Raw genomic sequence first — 17756 nt, 5'->3', positions numbered from 1 at the left:
TCAAACGGTCGCCCGTGCAGCATCCCCCTACTTCTCTCACCAGAAACAGAATCCTCCTCTTTATGTATCCTCACTGGCATCTTGAACCGTGGCAGCCCGCTGCCCATCCCCCTTCAGTGCCGCTCGTCACAGGTGAGTCTGCTGTCGAATGCCCCCGCATGTTATCCTCCTCCATCGTTCCAGGTGAGTCTGGTGGTGAAGCCCATGTAAATTCAAGCAAATTCGGAGGGAGAGAAAGAGGGAAGGAGAAAAAGTAAGATGGTGAGGGTATTTATATGCTGGGGGGACCACAACTTCTGAATCTGGAAGGCACCCCCACACTTACTTGACAACAGCACACAAACTAGAATAAGAGAAGCAGATTAAATGTCAATCCTCGGTCATGTTTATTTGAATCTTCTAGAAAACCGTTAATACCATAGTTTTCATCTGAGCTATATAGTATGTTTTGCTTGCCCGGCACTCTTATCTATCGGACAAGCAAAAACTTGTATCCCATGACGAATATTAAGCAGCTCAGGTTGAGGATTCCTACTGTGGATATTGCTATACATACTATTCATGGTCGGAATAAATTTGGAATATGTGAAATAGTTTCTCGCGTAATGGTATATATATAGTTCTATGATTATAACAATAAGTTCTCTTTGTACAGTGTAGCTCAAGACTCAAATCAACAAAATGCAAAAGAGATGAACAGCAAGGTCAGTGAGTGGCCCAGAAGGCATTGGAGAGAAATAACAAAATCAAAATGAAAAAGAAATATAGACAAAGAATGACAATATTAGCAAGGGTGCAGTGACAGAATTCAGTTGCCACTCTTGGATTTCTTCCCAGGAATGAGTTTCTTGAACGATTCCTTGAAATCGCCACTGTTCCAGCGCTTCACGCGGACAAGGTAGTACATGATAGTAGCCATGAAGATATTGAAAATAACGAAAGCCCACATGATACCGAAGTTGCGCCAGCGATCACCGTATTCGATACCTGCTGTGGCCAGGAACTGATCCGCAACTCGGAGAGAACAGTAACTGCAATCACTCGTAGCCTCGGGATTGAGCAACTGACCACCAGCGACCTCGGCATACTTCATGAGGTACTGTCCGCAAGTTTGACCAGAGGGTGGGTTGAAGATGGCTAGTTCGGCGGTTGAGCAAATCACCTTGCGATTGTGCAGCTGTGCGCCTGCCATGCCGCCGACCCAATATGTGAAGGGTGAGACACGGTACATGAAAATCCAGAAGCCAGGAAGGGCGGTTGGGGGCTGCATCACACCACAGAACGTGAGGGACATCGCGAAGAGAAGGACAACTACCGCACTGGCGGTTTGTTCGTCTGGAAGACCGGCAATAACCATGTGGGTGAAGGTGCTGGCGTAGATGAAGAAGACGATGCAAAACAGGAGGACGATTCCCTGGGTCACAGAGTTGGGGATTCCAACGACGGCATAGAAGTAGCAGGCGTAGGTCAATACACCCATGACGACCATGTAGGGGATCTCCACAATCATGTTTGCGACGAGGAAAGCTTTCCAGGAGTACGATTTGCTGGGGCGTTCACGTCCCTCGTAGAGCGATCGCTGACTGACGAACACAGGCATGATTTGTTGCGCCAATGACGAGAAGATGGTACAAATCATAAACAGAGAGTAAACGATGGTCTGCATGCCTTGCAGCGAGGTTTTGGCATCGAAGAAAGAGAACCCAATAAACAGACCGGAGGCAATTCCAAGTCCCCATTTAGCCAGGACGTAGGATGGCATGCGCCAGTATTGTTGGAACACGCGGTGTGTGACCTGGTTCAACTGGAACCAAAACGGCATGGCAAATTCAGAGTAGCTTCGCGAGGAATCATCAGTGGCAGGCGGTTCGTGCTCCTTTTCTTTATGAATTCGGTCGAGCTCAGCCTGGACTTGCTTGCTTTCGTTACTTTCCTTCCAAACATCGAACCAGTCCTGACCCTTGTTGTTCTGACCAGCGTTGACGATGCCCAGCATGTATTCGGCTGGGTTCTCGCTATCCGCACACTTACGCGCACCGTTGGATTCGAAGTACTCAAGCATTGTGCCAGAGTTTTCTCCGACGGGACCAAAGTAGACAGTCTTACCGCCTCGGGCAAGGAATAATAGCTGATCGAATTGTTGGAAGAGCATGGCAGAAGGTTGATGGATTGTGCAAAGAACTGCTTGACCGTGCTCAGCAAGCCTGCGAAGGAATGAACAAATAGCCCAAGAGCTCTGAGAGTCGAGACCACTAAAAAAAATAGTTAGTATCTGAAAGGCACAGGCATATTTTGCAAATGGTAGTTACCTGGTAGGCTCATCCAAAAAGAGCAGCAGCTTGGGTTTGGCAGCCAATTCGACGCCGATAGTCAGCAGCTTGCGCTGCTCGACATTCAGACCCTCACCGGGGACACCAACAATGGCTTCGGCAAACTCCTCCATCTTCAACATTCCGATAACGTCTTCAACATAGGCGTACTTCTCCTCAATCGAGACAGAGGCTGGCTGACGTAACATAGCACTGAACCGCAGAGACTCGCGCACAGTAGCAGTATCGAGGTGAAGGTCCTGCTGCTGAACATAACCTGTCTTTCGCTGGAAACTCTGATCCAGTTCACGGCCATTGACAAACATATCACCAGTGATAACACCCATCGATGTACGGTGTGCCAATACATCAAGCAAAGTCGTCTTACCAGCGCCACTGACACCCATTAGTGCAGTCAGGGTTCCAGGCTTGACCCATCCGGAAACGTGATCCAAAAGACGACGTGGCTCGCCCTTGATCTCGATATCATAGGACACATCCCGCCAAGTGAATGTATCTGTCTGAGGCTGAATAGCACCCATTCCCTTGTCATCTGTACCCGCAGCAGGCTGAGCTTTGGATGTCTCGTTGCTTTCGACATCGGATCCAGACTTATGATCCTGGCGGAGACTGGCAGGCTCGTGACCGCGGCGGAAAACCAAAGCTTCAGCAGTGCTTGTAGTAGCGGAATTTAGCTCGGTTGCGACAAAGTAGATGCACATAAAACCGACCAAGAAGGCCATGAGGATACCAAAGTTACGCCAGACATGGCTGTAACTGTAAGAGTAAGCCAGTAAAATGTATCGGTCACCGTTGACTGTTGTAGAGCCTGGCTCCGCACCAGCGATAGCGCAACTGAATGCTTTGCCTGATAGGTCGGCGTAGGCAGGAACAAAGGATGAACATGGGAACTCGCGGCCATGGAACTCGTTGGCAATCAGAACCTCGAAGGCGTAGTAGATCGGATTGAGGTAATGGATCCATTCGAACCACGGATGCATAGACGGAACAGGTAATACAAAGCCAGTGTAGACAACAAGGACCAGAATCATGACACCTGCCAGACCCATTGCTTGCGAAATAGTTTTGGTGACAGCGGCCAATGTCCGGAAGATGGCACTCATGACAAACGTGATCACAAAAGTGATGAGGAAGTAGAGGAAGAAGTTAGATGCTGATCGTTTCAGACCAGCCATGAAGTATAGAATGATATTGAACACAACAGCCAATGCAAACTTCACCGGTATATCACTGAGTACACCAGCGATGGCTTCAGTGAAGGGGTGATAGAAGGCAAAGGAAGCATGTTTTTCGACAATTGGACGTTGAGAATAGAGACTGTTGATTTCGGACATTGCTGTGAGGGCATTGAGAAGGACGGCAAAGAACAGAGTGGCACCTTTGGACGTAAAGCCTGCAGTTGCATCTGGAGTCCCGTAGAACACTGATCCAATAATCAAAGCCATGATAATATTAGTAACGATGGTAGAGACGGTTGAAGCAGCATCATTCCAGAGTCGTTGATAGGCGCGGACAGTGTTGAGTTTGATTTGCATAGGAACACTGATGATGTATGGAGACTTGGGCCGTGTGTGTTTGGCCTGGGCTCCACGCTTCCATTCCTGGAAATCAGCGAGGGCTGGTACATCGTTTCCAACGGGATTTTGCCCTTCATATTCAGTAATTTCACTCATCAATTGCTTGTATTCAGGCGAGTTGAGCCATGCAGTTTCAAAGTCCTCAGGCGTACGGGGAACACGGTTTTCCATGCCGGGCTTGGCTTGCCGCTCCTCAGGATTTGAGATTGAAGTGAGGAAATCACCAGTAGTCTGACGAGTTGGACAATCCCACCCTTGGTTTTCGAAATAGGACTTGGCTGCGGCGGCAGGTCCGAAGAAAATTTGGCGTCCTTCGTAAAGTACGATCACCTTGTCAAATACATCGTAGATGCTTTGACTTGCCTGGTAAGCAGCCACCGCATGACACGAGCCAGTGATGTCAGAGGACAGTCGCAAAGCCTGAACAAACTTCAATGCCGTGGCAGAATCCAATCCTCGAGTAGAGTTATCCCAGGCGGCGATTGGAGCATGGGCTAGAGCCATCTCTGCAATACTGACACGCTTTCGCTCACCACCCGATACACCACGGATGAAATCGTCTCCAACGCGGGTGTTATATGTGTGACTCAGTCCAAAGACAGCCATGATGATCTGAGCCATATATTTGGCATATTCTGCGCGTGACATGTCTTGGAACCGATGGGCAGGAGTTCGCGTTGCTGCTGCAAACTCCAGAGTCTGGCCGACGGTCAGATGAGGGAAGTGTCTGTCAACCTGTACATTTGAAAAGTTAGCATGGCTTTATTGGTGTGATTGGTGCGGTCGATATTGGGAGTGTACCTCTTGGTTGTATACTAGTTCACCCTTGAACTCTTTCATCATGCGAGATTGGGGAATTCCTAGGGATTGTTAGCTCTATTTTAAGAATGCTGGAGCTCAAATCTTACCATTGTAATGAATGACACTCTCCTTATCCATATTCAAACCGTGTAGTTCTCCAGTCATGGACTTTAGAAGTGTACTACAGCCGGCACCTGGCCGACCAAGCACAAGCAACAGTTCACCACTTTTCAAGAGGCCATTGAAGTCCTTGAGAATTCGTCTTTGAGGAGAGTGTGATTCACGAATAATTTGGGGCAATCGAACGAGGGCAGTCAGGCTCGATGTGACTGTATTTTGGAACTGCAGCGCAGCGCCCGATCCATATACATTCAGCTTTTTGAAAATAACATCCGATGATTGTCCCGATCGGCCATCCCGGCTGATATCGTCGAAAGCCGCTTTGAGCCATTTTTGCAAGTCGAATTTTCCAGACTGGGGGTCCAGAGATGGGTCTTGTTGAGCGAGAACTGCTAGGTTATTTGTGGCTCCGACAGATTGTTGGCGTGATCGTTGAGTGGCTATCTTGGTAAGAGTATTAACATCTTCTTGGTCGATTAATGCCATGGGAGAGTCGTTGAGAGTTGATGCGTCCCCAGTATGAGGTGGAGATGGTTCATGCATCTCATGCATCTCCCTCGGCTCAACTGAGCTTGTCTCCGACGCCATAGCGAGAAGGTATATCCAGATAATTTAATAACAAAATATTCTACATTATTCAAAGGATGGGGGGGGGGAATGATCAGATACTTAAAAGGTCTCGGCTTTGTGGCCATTTCCGGTGATGACATCTTTCTAATGGAACCTGTGGGTCGGAGTCGGCGGTCGGAGCAATTGAATAATTTCAAGGTTTTTATATATGGAGTACCCTACTAAAATCCCAAGGCGATGATTCGATGGATCTTGAGCATAAAATCGATCTCATCTCATTAATGTCCTTTAACAAGTCTGCCTAAACTTTACCTTATGAATATGCGCTGAGTCAGCGGAGCTTTCCAGCCCTGGAGGAGCCGCCTGAAACGGGAAATGAAGATCCCGAGCACCGGCAACCCTTGTGTAGGGACTTCCGTGGGCCGATACACACTATCCGCCATCCGGGACAACGGTATAACGTACATAAATCGGGCCTAATTCTCAACTTCCGTCTCCACTGTGTTTCTTCTAAATTTTTATTTTTAAGGGCATTTTTAGAGATTTCGGGCATTTAAAATTCTTGACAAAAGTACTTTTCGGAAGAGTTATACAATCCCGTGCCGGATCTTCGGATCTGCCCCATGGCTTTGCGTGTGTTTATCGGTTTTGGTCCGCATGTTTACTCCGTATGTTTACTCCGGTACCTAACCCTACAGCCCTGCCCAGGTGCCCAGCCCTAGAGGTGCCCGAGGTGGGGCGCAGATTACCCTAGTCATCTTTTGTGTCTAGCCCCTGCCCCTATTTGTTTTGGTTCCCACAAAATAGCGAAATAGTGTTATCAATAGACTATTGACCTAGGGCTATCTACAGCCCCACGCGTACTATATAAATAGATGTTTTTAGAGGTAAATATGTAACTATTGACCGTTAGTCTCCCAATGGTCTATGACTCAACTAATCAGCTTTATATGCTCAACAAGAGCCAAATTCAACATCTATGGTAATTCCAAGGTCTACCAGTAACATCGCGTAAAAATGGATAGAGACGTTGGAATTTGCATCTGATCACATGCAATCACATGCTATCACATGCCAATGAGTACAGCTATCCACTTCCTTCCATGGTTCTCTTTTAGTATTTTAAATTCAACTGTGCCCTCATAGGTATTCTGATTTAAAGATATAGCACCAGGAAAGATTAGTGTATTTGCATCTACATGGTAAATCAAAATCAAGGGTGTGGTTGTTGGAGTTGCAAACCAACAAACCTTGGCAATATCCAGATTAAGTGTCGATATATCGTCATTCGAGAGGCTTGGTGTAACAAGCCCATTTAGTCGCTTGATGTCGAGGTCGACTGTGCTATTGACACAGCTAGTACTAGGCAAAATTCTGGAAGAAGAAAAGCTTGGATTCGGTTCAGTCGCTGGTACGGAGTAGAGGAAGACATGATGAGGGTAAGAATAGTGACGAGGGATGAGGAATGAGAACCGGGGATGAGAATGTAATTCAATCAATTGAAGATGCAACCAAAAATACCTTATACACAGCAGCTAGCAAAAAGCTGTTGCCGTCCGAGTCGCTTTGCGATGCCACGGTGGAAGTAAGATTGGCAAAGTGGAGAGCTAGCTATCAGCTAGGTTCCCACGCGCTTCCCAAATAGGAATGTACTAGGGCAAACCTGCAAATATGTGAAGACCTCAAGTACGCGCGTTCCGACTTGGAAGATTCCTTGTTCATCAGTGGCATGTGCCAACCAGGTATTCAGTTCATTGGTATCCTTCCATTGGATCTTTTATCCACATGTGGTAGCCGAATTTACACTTCCGATGGTGACTAGTAGATATATATATAACGAGGTATCACGTCAACTTTACTCATGCACACTTCAAAACTGGCGGGATTGTTAGTAAGCTGCTTAGGCTTCAATAGTCACGACCTGGCCATGAGATAGATTTTTTCCAATTATTGAAGATTAGTCCCTGTTACCCACAAGTATACATTTTTTACCAACTAGAGTACCTACTATTGAGAGACAAAACAAATTTGGTAGTTGCTACGAAATGATATTTTTGGGGCGAAATTGAGTCATCGAAGCATAGAAAATGGTATAATATAGGCTATTTTGGATGCTGAGTGTAAATAATCCAGAATCTCGACAATGAATTACATTTAGATCAATAAATCAAGTCAGATTGTAAATTCCAAGTTGAAACAGGATTCTTTGAGATCAGCGGGGGTGGACCGGGTCCAACATGGAAAGCAATACGAAACCCCCTCTCTTCTTCTTCAACTCTCATCCCACCATGGCTATCCAGTCATTGCGCGAAATCAACGCTTATAATCTGCGCACTTTCAAGCGCCACTATGTCTCCGAGATCTCTGGCTCGCTTGGCGATCTAGGCACGTTCCTGCCTATCGCGATTGCGCTAGCTATCAACGGCACTGTCTCCCTCGCCAGCACATTGATCTTCTCGGGAATTTTCAATATTTTAACGGGGGTGTTCTTCGGTATTCCATTACCCGTTCAGCCCATGAAGGCCATCGCCGCAGTGGCCATCGCGCGTAGTTTCTCAAATGGCACGATCGCTGCGGCGGGGATCTTCGTCGGCGCCTGTATCCTTGTCTTCAGCTTGACGGGGATCTTGCACTGGTTCGCCAATGTAATTCCCATTCCAGTTATCAAGGGTATCCAAGTTGGAGCGGGATTATCCCTGGTTATCGCCGCTTGCAGCAGCATGCTCCATCCCTTGGGATGGATCAGCCCTTCCTGGGCCGATAACCGTATCTGGGCAGTTGCTGCATTTGTTGTACTTCTGCTCACCAATATTTATCGCCGGGTCCCTTATGCGATCGCTGTATTAGTGCTGGGTCTGATCTTTGCTATTATTCGGACTGCTCTGGCGGGACATATGCCTAGTTTTGAGTTGTGGCATCCTTTCGCTCTAATTCCGACCCCGCTTCAATGGCGCGTCGGTGCTGTGGATGCTGGTATCGGTCAAATTCCTCTTACCACCCTCAACTCTATCGTGGCCGTTGTTCACTTGGCGCATGATCTGCTGCCGAAAGTGCGCACTCCGTCTATCACCCACATCGGGCTGAGCGTGGCCGGCATGAACTTAATTGGTTGTTGGTTCGGTGCTATGCCCGTCTGCCATGGATCCGGTGGCCTTGCCGCGCAATATCGCTTCGGAGCTCGCTCAGGAGCAAGTGTCATCTTCCTCGGCCTGTTGAAATTAATTATCGGCCTTATCTTCGGGGAGACCTTGGTTGACCTTCTGAAGCAGTTCCCGGCTGCATTACTTGGTGTGATGGTTATTGCGGCTGGCGCGCAACTGCTTAGCGTGGGCGAAAGCCTCAACACTAGTGGTGCTCAAGATCTCAGCCAGGCCTGTACTGGCCTTTTGTCAAATACGGGAGAGCATATTGGCCCTGTCCTCTCAGACGAAGAACGCAATCGCCGCTGGACTGTCATGATGGTTACTGTGGGTTTGCTAGTAGGGTTCAAAAATGATGCTGTCGGTTTTATTGCTGGTATGCTTTGCCACTGGTCTTACGAGATCCCAGGATGGTGGGAGAAGGCGCGTAGCCGCTGGTCAGAGGGACGTTTACGTCTAAGTGACTAGATATACATACATTGTGGTAGAAAAGTGGGTTTATAATCTCCTGGTATCTTTCACAACATATGCATGAAGAACTCCCAGGTATATCATTTTTTGATTTTATATAGCAAGAAGCAATTGCATATACCTACCATAAATAAATGGAAATACTTGCCAATCCACTCACCCTAGAGTACATTCCTAACGTCCATATCACTCTCTCTCCGCAGTCTAGTGCCTGTATTAGGATTCTCATACGCACGGTTCTCCCGCGCTGTAGACGAGAGGCCATCCCCAGCGAAATCCACATCCCGTCCGAGCCTCCGGCCACCATCATTCCTCATATCCCTATGACGCCTGGTTACACCACCGATATCATACTCGGATGGGTCGTTATAAGAGCCAGTCACGGGGTCATAAACCCTAGACCCCAGCGCCGAAGAAGCCATATTAAACGAATCGTCCTCGCTGGCCCCATCCAAGAGTTGAGCCGCCGAACCACCAATATCAGCAAGGACATTGGGTGTGGAACTTTTATTTTGGGATGGGGAATTTTTGGAATCCGAAACATCATCTTCTAGATCGGTGATGCGCCGTATTCCACCTGCAGAAGTACCACCTGCGGGCTCTGGTAAAGCCAGCTGTTCCTGTCCTGTGTTGTCGTAGCGCCGCTCTTCAACGACTGCTGGTTGGCCTAAATTTTGTTGGGCGGTACGTACGATTGTTGTGCCGTCCGGTTCGGTGTATGAAGTTGTTGAATACCTGTGTCCGGTTGTAGTTTTGCCGTCGCTGCCGTTGGTTGTGGAACTGTAGTAGTACGAGGAACTTGTGAAAGAGTCGGACATCGTGGTGAACAGTCGCGCTCGGTGGGATATGGGAAAGGAAAATGTTGATCTGGTCCACTTGGAATAATTTGCAGTTGAGTTTGTTCAGTTAGGTCAATGGAAGGATGATACTAAACCTTTTAGGCCTTTAAATGTTGGTTCACTTGTAGTTGCGTCGCGTGAAATTTGGGCATCGATACTATGCAAGTTGTCCTTGTTGCTTTTCAAAGTTCAAACTTTCAATATGTTTATATAGTTCGTTCGTCTTGTATTGTGGCAAGCTTTACTTGCCCCTTGCATCATTGCCTCCTGCGGCAATTAACCTCTATGGAAGAGGCAAAGACCCATTGATGTCGTCGAGGGGTCTGGAGATACCCCAGGAACTGAGCCGGGGAAACAGAGCATATATTGAACGTGTAGGCGTTGTCCATAGACCATAGATGCCGCGTGCACGGACGAAGCCCCAGATAAGGCAGGCGTATCGAAATCGCTTATCGGCTCCCCGCTTTTCAACATCCAAACCAACTCATCTCCATCTCTGGAACAATAAAGCACCTCATGGCTGGACTTACCGCAGATCAAGTTGCCTCCTTCAAGGAGAACGGGTACCTCGTCCTCCCCGACTACCTCACCCCAGATGAGGTCGCTGCTCTCCTCGCTGAGACAAACAAACTTCTTGAGGAGTTCCCACTCGAATCCCACCCCCTCACCCAGTTCACAACAGGCGACGAAACCGCCGACCATGTAGGCGACGACTACTTCCTGAACTCAGGTGACAAAATTCGCTTCTTTTTTGAGCCAGATGCATTCGGCACCGAACCCGATCCCTTAACCGGCCGAGCCACGCTGCTGAAACCCAAAAACCGCGCTGTCAACAAGATCGGTCATTCGCTGCATACCTTGTCGCCACCCTTCAAAGCCATATCGTTGAACGAGCGGAACGCTGCCGTCGCACGGTCCCTGGGCTTCGCCGATCCCCGCGTGCTGCAGAGTATGGTTATCTGCAAGCAGCCGTCGATTGGTGGGGCTGTGCCGTCCCATCGCGATTCGGAGTTTTTGTACACAAATCCGCCTTCTGCCGTAGGCTGGTGGTACGCATTGCAGCCTGCGGGACCGGCGAATGGAACATTGGGTATGTACAAGGGGTCGCATACTGGAAGGAAGGGTGGTCACATTGCTAGGAGGTTCGTGAGGAAGCAGAATGGGACAGGGACCGAATTTATTGAGAATCGGGGCCCTTCGCTCCCGAAAGACATGGAAGAGGAGAAGAGTTCGGAGACTACAGATGAGGATTTAGAGATTCTTGATATCAAGGCTGGATCGCTTGTGCTCATTCATGGGAATGTGTTGCATAAGAGCGAGAAGAACACCAGCCTAAATAGTCGGTATGCCTATACCTTCCATGTTATCGAGGGGGCAGAAGGGTGGGAGTATGATACGCGGAATTGGTTACAGCCGCCTGCTGGTGGGTTCTCAAAGTTGAATACTTGATACGTAGTTAGAATACGAATGAACGATCTTATGGTAAATGATGGTAAATATTCGACTTTTATTCTTTATGCAAATCCTGTACAAAAGATGGCCCGCCATATACACCGAGTGTGCGAATCCCAGACACCCCGAACTCCAAGTTGCGATTCAAGGCCGTCAGATCAGGTTGCCTTCAACATGTCAAGCATTCCCTTTGTTTGCCACGCTTGTTGGGCCATCTCCACTTCGTCACGCACCCGGCGGTGCAGACGCTCGACCATCTTGTCGACTTGTGCGGACTGGCCTAGGTTTCCAGAGTATATATCGAGAAGGTTCATGGCGACCTCGACGCTGAGATCGACCAGGCGGGGTTCACGGATGTTCTTGTGAACCCACTGCAGGACGGGTTGGAGGGTGACCTCATCGCGGTCCTTCAGCGAGGCGCGGAGGGCGGAGCGATGGCGCAGGGCCGTAAGCAGTGTAAGTTGCGCAGTCTTGTCAGCCGAGGTGAGGACCTGGTCCAATGCAACAGCGTAGCGTGCCTTACGGAGATCGGTCTCCCAAGGTTGCTCTCTCTTCCGCTTCTTCTGGTCCTGGCCCTGAATGACAATCTCTACACCTTCTCCAATGAAATCGCGTCCACGCAGACGCTTCTCCCATCCCGAGCCACGAGTCTTCTTCTTCTTAGCGACTTCCCGGTCATGCTCCTCCAATTTACCCTCCAGCAAGGCTGCCATTTCCTTCCGGCGTTCACGCTCCTTAATCTTCTGTTGGCCAGACAGTCGGGTCTTGATAGACAGAAGACCTGACTGCATACCGACAGCAATGTGCTTATCCTCGTATTCGGTTCCAGAAGTAATCGCGCGCAGAGAGAGAATGGGCGACGGGTATTTGGATCCGGATACGGGGTTCCACCCTGTGGTCTCAAACACCTTCATGTGTCCATCGAGCGCACCACTGAGCAAGCGCTCCCCATTGGATGCCAGTGCAAGGGCAGTGACGGTCTTTTGATGGCTCTGGATCATATGCAGCGGCTTACCAGCCACAATATCCAGAACCGCAATCTTGTTGTCGGCTGCGGCCAGAACTGTAGTTCCGGCCGGCATGGGCAGAACAGTCTCGATGGGTGCGCCCATCTTGAATATCATAGCGGCACGGTTCCCAACTCGAGGGTCCCACAGTCGAACAGTACGATCGTAAGACCCCGAAACCACAAGGCCAGAAGAAGCCATGGAGCCAGGCATGAATGCACCGCTGCGCACGTAATCGGTGTGGCCGACAAAGGTGCGCGCACTAGTTTGGGATGGCAAGTCCCACAGCCGCACTGTACGGTCATCACTGGCTGTGAGAACCGCTGTAGGGTCACTGGGAGAGAACTTGGTCACCCACACGGGTTGCTTGTGGTCCTTCCACGTCTTAAGGATGGCGCGCGACTTGACATCGAAAACTTGCACGGAACCGGTGTCGTCACCTGCCACTAAGACACGTCCATCCGCACGAACATCAGTACCACGCACGGTATCATCAAACCGTGTGAGTGTTCGTAGAAGTTTCCGTGTGCGAATCGAATAAATCTGGACTCGTGCACCCGTTGTCACGGTGAAGACATCGGGCGGTTGTGTGAGAGATGGGAATGCCGCGGCAGAGGAAGGAACGGAAGGCTGAGTGATGAGATTCACCGGTCCATTGGCCGGTGATGGAATCAGGAGCGGGTTTTTGAATGTTCGCCAGTATTGTTGCTCAGGCGTTAACTGCGTCGAGGGTAACGAGGCAAGCTTGACCTGCTGCAGAGGCAGGACGGGCGCCGCCATGATTGCAGGGGTGGATAGACAGTAGTTGTTCGGGGAATATTAGTTAGGTAGATAAACTCGAATGGGCAATGGGTGGTAAATTCGAGCCAACTAGAGTGCTATCGTGAAGTTCATGAAGACCATCTTTTTTCTGCCGATCAAAAAAGTTCGTCTCGCCCAATCGGGAATGGTGGCGGTAGCTGTTTCCGCCTGAGGCATCAAATTGTGTATTTCCGCCTGAGGCCACAAGGCAAAATTTGAGTCTTGGCATATCCACCCTGTAATAGTCAGGACATCATTGTGCATCAGCAGGACGGAGAACTCCGTACAACTGACAACATTGAACATAGAGAGTCTAGACTGGACCCACATGAATTGAGTCCAATGTACTCCGTAACAAAGAAATCTATCAGATATCTCCAGGCTGATACTTTTAGTTCGGATTCAAGCCATTGAAAGTTTTCCACCTCTGAATTCCATTACACTACAAGCACCATACTCTGCAGGGGACATGCAGCTTTCCTCGGCAGACAACCTCCATAATATTCCTAATTGACAGGTGACGAATTTTATCTCGGGTAATCCATCCTGTACGGAGTATGGGTACATGCTCTTATATGTCCCAACTCCATCATGGTCGATCAGCCTTGGGGGATCTTCCCTCGAGTAAGCCTAATATTATTGCCTTGTTGACTCCGAAGATAAAACTGAAATTCGATGGATCTACGTTATACTTTGTCACACTTAGGCTTCCACATTTTGACCGTCTTGTAATGTTAATAATAGTGACCTGGCGGGGATAGCCTAGTGAATCCACTGAGGCAGTGAGGCAGGCAACATCGTTAATCCTCAAAACATCTCGAATCAGTAGGGGATGAGATGTGCAGAGCAGCCGAAGACAGTCTCAGTAATATTGCCAATGTACGAGATACAGTAAAAAAAAAAAAAAAGTGTATACCCAGAATACAACACATGTTACTCCATATACACAGGATCATTAGGCCTGTGAGTGGTCGCTATGGCAATTCAGTGGGGGGAACGGAGATCCATCGTGGTGCAGCTCTCTAACCCCAAAGGTGGGGGGAGCCGCGATGGCCTGACAGCTTATTGAAGCCCCAATGCAGCTGAAACTGGATTCGCAAACACGAGTACGGAGTACCGGGATGATGATCCTGTCTAGACCGCTGGTCGGTAGTTTAGGCTTGTTCCACCAGGAATGCACAACCTTGGAAGTCTTTGAATCGGTGGCTGGGGATCCGATCGAGCTGAGAACGATCCACATGTGGAATACCTGATTGAGGTTGGATAAAGAGGGGTTTAATGGCATCCTGTACGGAGTAAGTACTTGATATATTGTAATTATATAGGATATTCAGTGCATAGCAAGACCATATGAAGGAGTAATATGTATAGTATTCTGCAGAGTAGAGAGAGCAAAATGTTTCAAGTTCCGATGCAAGGTTCTTGTATCCATGGTATGATAAATCCCCACTAGTCAGGGGTAAGAACCAATCAACATTCAGAATTTGATACAGACCATCCAAAGTTGGAAACCCCCCAGCCACCTCCAATACAGTACTTCTCTTATCTTTTCTCTTCTCTTCTTCCTCTCCCACTTAGTTTCTGTTTATATCCATTATACCTGACAGAGACCATGTCGAAGATCTCCAAGGTCAACCATGCGGCGGGCATTTTCGCTGACATCTCCGTCGATGGCCCCGTTATCGGTACCTTGGTCGCTATCATCGACCGAGCCAAGAACCTACCCAATCGGAAGACTATGGGCAAACAGAATCCCTATGTTGCAGCACGATTGGGCAAGGAAGCAAAGAAAACACAAACAGATTTGCGAGGAGGACAAACTCCCAGATGGTAAGCCACCTTTGGCCTGATGTGTAAATTGAAGCTTACTTGCCTAGGGACTCGGAACTTCGATTTACTGTGCATGAATCTCCCGATTACTTCAAGCTAAAGGTCTCCGTATTCAATGACGATAAGAAGACCGATATGATCGGCGAAACTTGGGTCGATTTACAAAGCTTGATCATTCCGGGTGGAAGCCAGAATGATCACTGGCACCCACTTCAATGGCGTGGGAAGTATGCAGGAGAGATCCGAATTGAAATGACCTACTACGATACCAGAGAGCAAGATGAGGTTCTGATTGGACGCCGGAAAGAAGCCGCTGACCGGGTGCAAGGCAAAATCCCCAGTACTCCAAGCAGCACAGGCTTGTCTGGTCCCCGGCAATTGAAAGACGTCAAGCGACGACCCTTGCCCAGTGGCCCTGCAGGGGCACCAGCAAGACCAGCTCCTCCCGAGCAAGCTCACTCGGCGCCTCCGATTCACCACCCGGTCCCGTCGAGACCCGCCATTCCTGAACATTCAAACACCGTGTCTGGTGCACCGGACACCATAGCCTATGCCCCGAGCCATTCAGAACCTGCTTACGATGCATCATCTTATCGCGCACCTTCTCCTATCCCGCCTCCATCTCGGGGTGGGTATGATGGTGCTGATAACTACATGCAAGAATGGGACAGCCCAGCTGTTGCTCCTCTCCGCCGACAAGTCACCCATGAACTGCCCTCGAATGAACTGATTGAAACACCCTACGACGCGCGTCTACTGCAACAACAGCAGCAGCAGCAGCAACACCAAGAGCAGCAGCAACAACAACAAAAGTTACAGCAACAGCAGCTCCAACAACAACAGCTACAGCAGCAGCAACAACAGCAACTACAACAGCAACAGTTACAACAGCAGCAACAAATACAACTACAACAATTACAGCAGCAGCAGCAACAGCAGCAACAGCAACAGCGGAATTATCCCGAGTATGACCAACCACCTTCGAGAGACTATCGCATTGCCAGGCAAGATCAGTACGAGGCAGATCCCCGTGAGGAAGCGCCATACCATTCCCCACATCAAGATCCTCACGCTCAAATAGAGCAGCCCCGATATGATCTAGGTCCTATGTCATATGGGCCAACGCATGCACACGAGTTGCCAGCTCCAGACTTTGTACCTTCCTCCTCGGGGCCAGTGGATGACCCGAGGTACTATCCACACAGAGTTCAACCTCTACAGATCACTGCTCGAGCCCACGATTACCATCCAGAATACGCCGGGATGCAACCACGAGTAGAGGATGAAGATGACGACGGGCCCCCACCTCCTCCACCGGTACACCGGTCACGACGGGCGCCCTCTCAGCTGCCCACCCCGAAAACCTCGCCTCACCCGTATGCACCATACACGCACCATTCTGCTTCTCGATCCTCGGTCTCCCACCTCCCATCAAGCATGTCCACCCCGTCCCACCGCGATCTCTATCAAGACCCTTCTTCGATGGGGAATTCACCAGCCATGCCCGCAAGCCTCGTCGCAGGTTATGAAGCGGAAGACTCATCTGAGAGAACGGCCCTCGAACGATCAACCAACAGACGCAGCAACCACTGGGAAGACGAGATGATGATTTCCCAGCCGCCTGTGCCAGTCCCCGTATCAGCACCCGTCCACTACGATACTCCTGTCTACCCTCTGCGAACATCCCCCCGACCTATTGAGCAAAGACCTACTTCTAGTAGAGGTGAATCTGTGAGCCCTGATATGCGGGCTGTGACCCGGAAATCAGTCAGCCCACGGCCCTCTTCTTCGGACGTCCGTGAGGGTTCTTCAATCCCTTTCTCTCCAGACTCCTACATCTCTCTAAACCCAAATGCCTCTCACGCTCCTAGCCGAGATCCTTCCCCAGCATACGACTCGCCTTCACAGGCCAGAGATGCCGTGATACGTGGAAAGACTGAACCCCATCGAGACCTGGACCACCCAATCATTGGGGATGATGGTCGCGAGATTGATCCCTCTGACCATCTTCCCACTGATACATGGGCGCCCGAACCAGAAAGGAAGAACCGCAAACCCGAGGTTATTATCCGCTTCAAACATTCGCCTCGACCAACTTCTAGAGGCAACGACTCTTCTACGCCACGCAGCACAGGCCCTCCACGCGTCGGATTCAGGGCAGAGACTACTACCTACCCGTCGGATCGCCCAGTCAAGTACACACCCACTCATGTGAACGCAAGTCCGGGGGCAATGGTTCGAACTTCACCTCGGCCGGACTACGGGCGTGAGCGCTCTGACAGCTATGTGCAACGGGGTTACAGCACACCCACATCGGCTGAGCGGCCGCGCTCTTCCCGAGGATCAGTCTCGCCATCACCGGGGTCCCGTACGCCACTATATGACTATACCCCAGGCCCCCCGATTCCAAACAAGGTGCCAATCACCGCAGGAAACCCAAGCTACCCCGTCATGTCTGGCAATCCAAATGGAAATGTCCGCATGGATGCCTTGAGTCGAGAGCTGAGTACGATCGACATCGGCTCTGCGGCGTGCAGCCCTGGCCGGGGGGCTGTCCGAAAGTACGTACCAAGACAACCGGCATCGATTGGCTACGCTAGATGAAACGATTTTTTGAATTAATGGATGACTGATGTACTATGATTTTTGGGCCTATTCCCTGGTTCTCTTCAACTTTTGCTTTCAGACTGCATCGCTCTTGATATCCGACGAAGATGGCGTTATGGATTTGATTTACGGAGGGTATAGTTTTTGATGTACCCATAACACGAATTGCCAATGATACCTCTTAAAGCCCCCCTTGAACCCTACTAGATGC

The 17756-nt window shown here is 49.6% G+C and overlaps 6 protein-coding genes across 6 annotated transcripts; 3 read left to right on the top strand and 3 right to left on the bottom strand.

The window, feature by feature from the left end:
- Positions 1-808: 808 nt before the first annotated feature.
- PGRI_047930 (CDR ABC transporter) lies at positions 809-5416 on the bottom strand (the record flags this gene model as incomplete). The annotated part of the gene is made up of 4 exons (XM_040792506.1): positions 809-2252; positions 2310-4642; positions 4709-4767; positions 4816-5416. 4 exons carry the CDS (start codon positions 5414-5416, stop codon positions 809-811), a joined length of 4437 nt encoding a protein of 1478 aa, XP_040644473.1.
- Positions 5417-7686: 2270 nt separating this feature from the next.
- Positions 7687-9006, top strand: PGRI_047920 (putative sulfate/molybdate transporter; the record flags this gene model as incomplete). Its single annotated transcript, XM_040792505.1, has 1 exon — positions 7687-9006. One exon carries the CDS (start codon positions 7687-7689, stop codon positions 9004-9006), a length of 1320 nt encoding a protein of 439 aa, XP_040644472.1.
- A 164-nt stretch (positions 9007-9170) lies between these two features.
- Positions 9171-9827, bottom strand: PGRI_047910 (uncharacterized protein; the record flags this gene model as incomplete). Its single annotated transcript, XM_040792504.1, has 1 exon — positions 9171-9827. The coding sequence occupies one exon, from the start codon at positions 9825-9827 to the stop codon at positions 9171-9173; it is 657 nt and encodes a 218-aa protein (XP_040644471.1).
- A 537-nt stretch (positions 9828-10364) lies between these two features.
- On the top strand, positions 10365-11297 carry PGRI_047900 (phytanoyl-CoA dioxygenase family protein; the record flags this gene model as incomplete). The annotated part of the gene is made up of 1 exon (XM_040792503.1): positions 10365-11297. The coding sequence occupies one exon, from the start codon at positions 10365-10367 to the stop codon at positions 11295-11297; it is 933 nt and encodes a 310-aa protein (XP_040644470.1).
- Positions 11298-11458: 161 nt separating this feature from the next.
- PGRI_047890 (snoRNA-binding rRNA-processing protein UTP15) lies at positions 11459-13087 on the bottom strand (the record flags this gene model as incomplete). Its single annotated transcript, XM_040792502.1, has 1 exon — positions 11459-13087. The coding sequence occupies one exon, from the start codon at positions 13085-13087 to the stop codon at positions 11459-11461; it is 1629 nt and encodes a 542-aa protein (XP_040644469.1).
- A 1633-nt stretch (positions 13088-14720) lies between these two features.
- On the top strand, positions 14721-17542 carry PGRI_047880 (uncharacterized protein; the record flags this gene model as incomplete). Its single annotated transcript, XM_040792501.1, has 2 exons — positions 14721-14938; positions 14986-17542. The coding sequence occupies 2 exons, from the start codon at positions 14721-14723 to the stop codon at positions 17540-17542; spliced, it is 2775 nt and encodes a 924-aa protein (XP_040644468.1).
- Positions 17543-17756: the final 214 nt, after the last annotated feature.

Source organism: Penicillium griseofulvum (genome assembly GCF_001561935.1).
Source record: "Penicillium griseofulvum strain PG3 chromosome Unknown contig_84, whole genome shotgun sequence".
Classification (NCBI taxonomy): domain Eukaryota; kingdom Fungi; phylum Ascomycota; class Eurotiomycetes; order Eurotiales; family Aspergillaceae; genus Penicillium; species Penicillium griseofulvum.
This window is presented reverse-complemented; position numbering and strand designations above follow the sequence as displayed.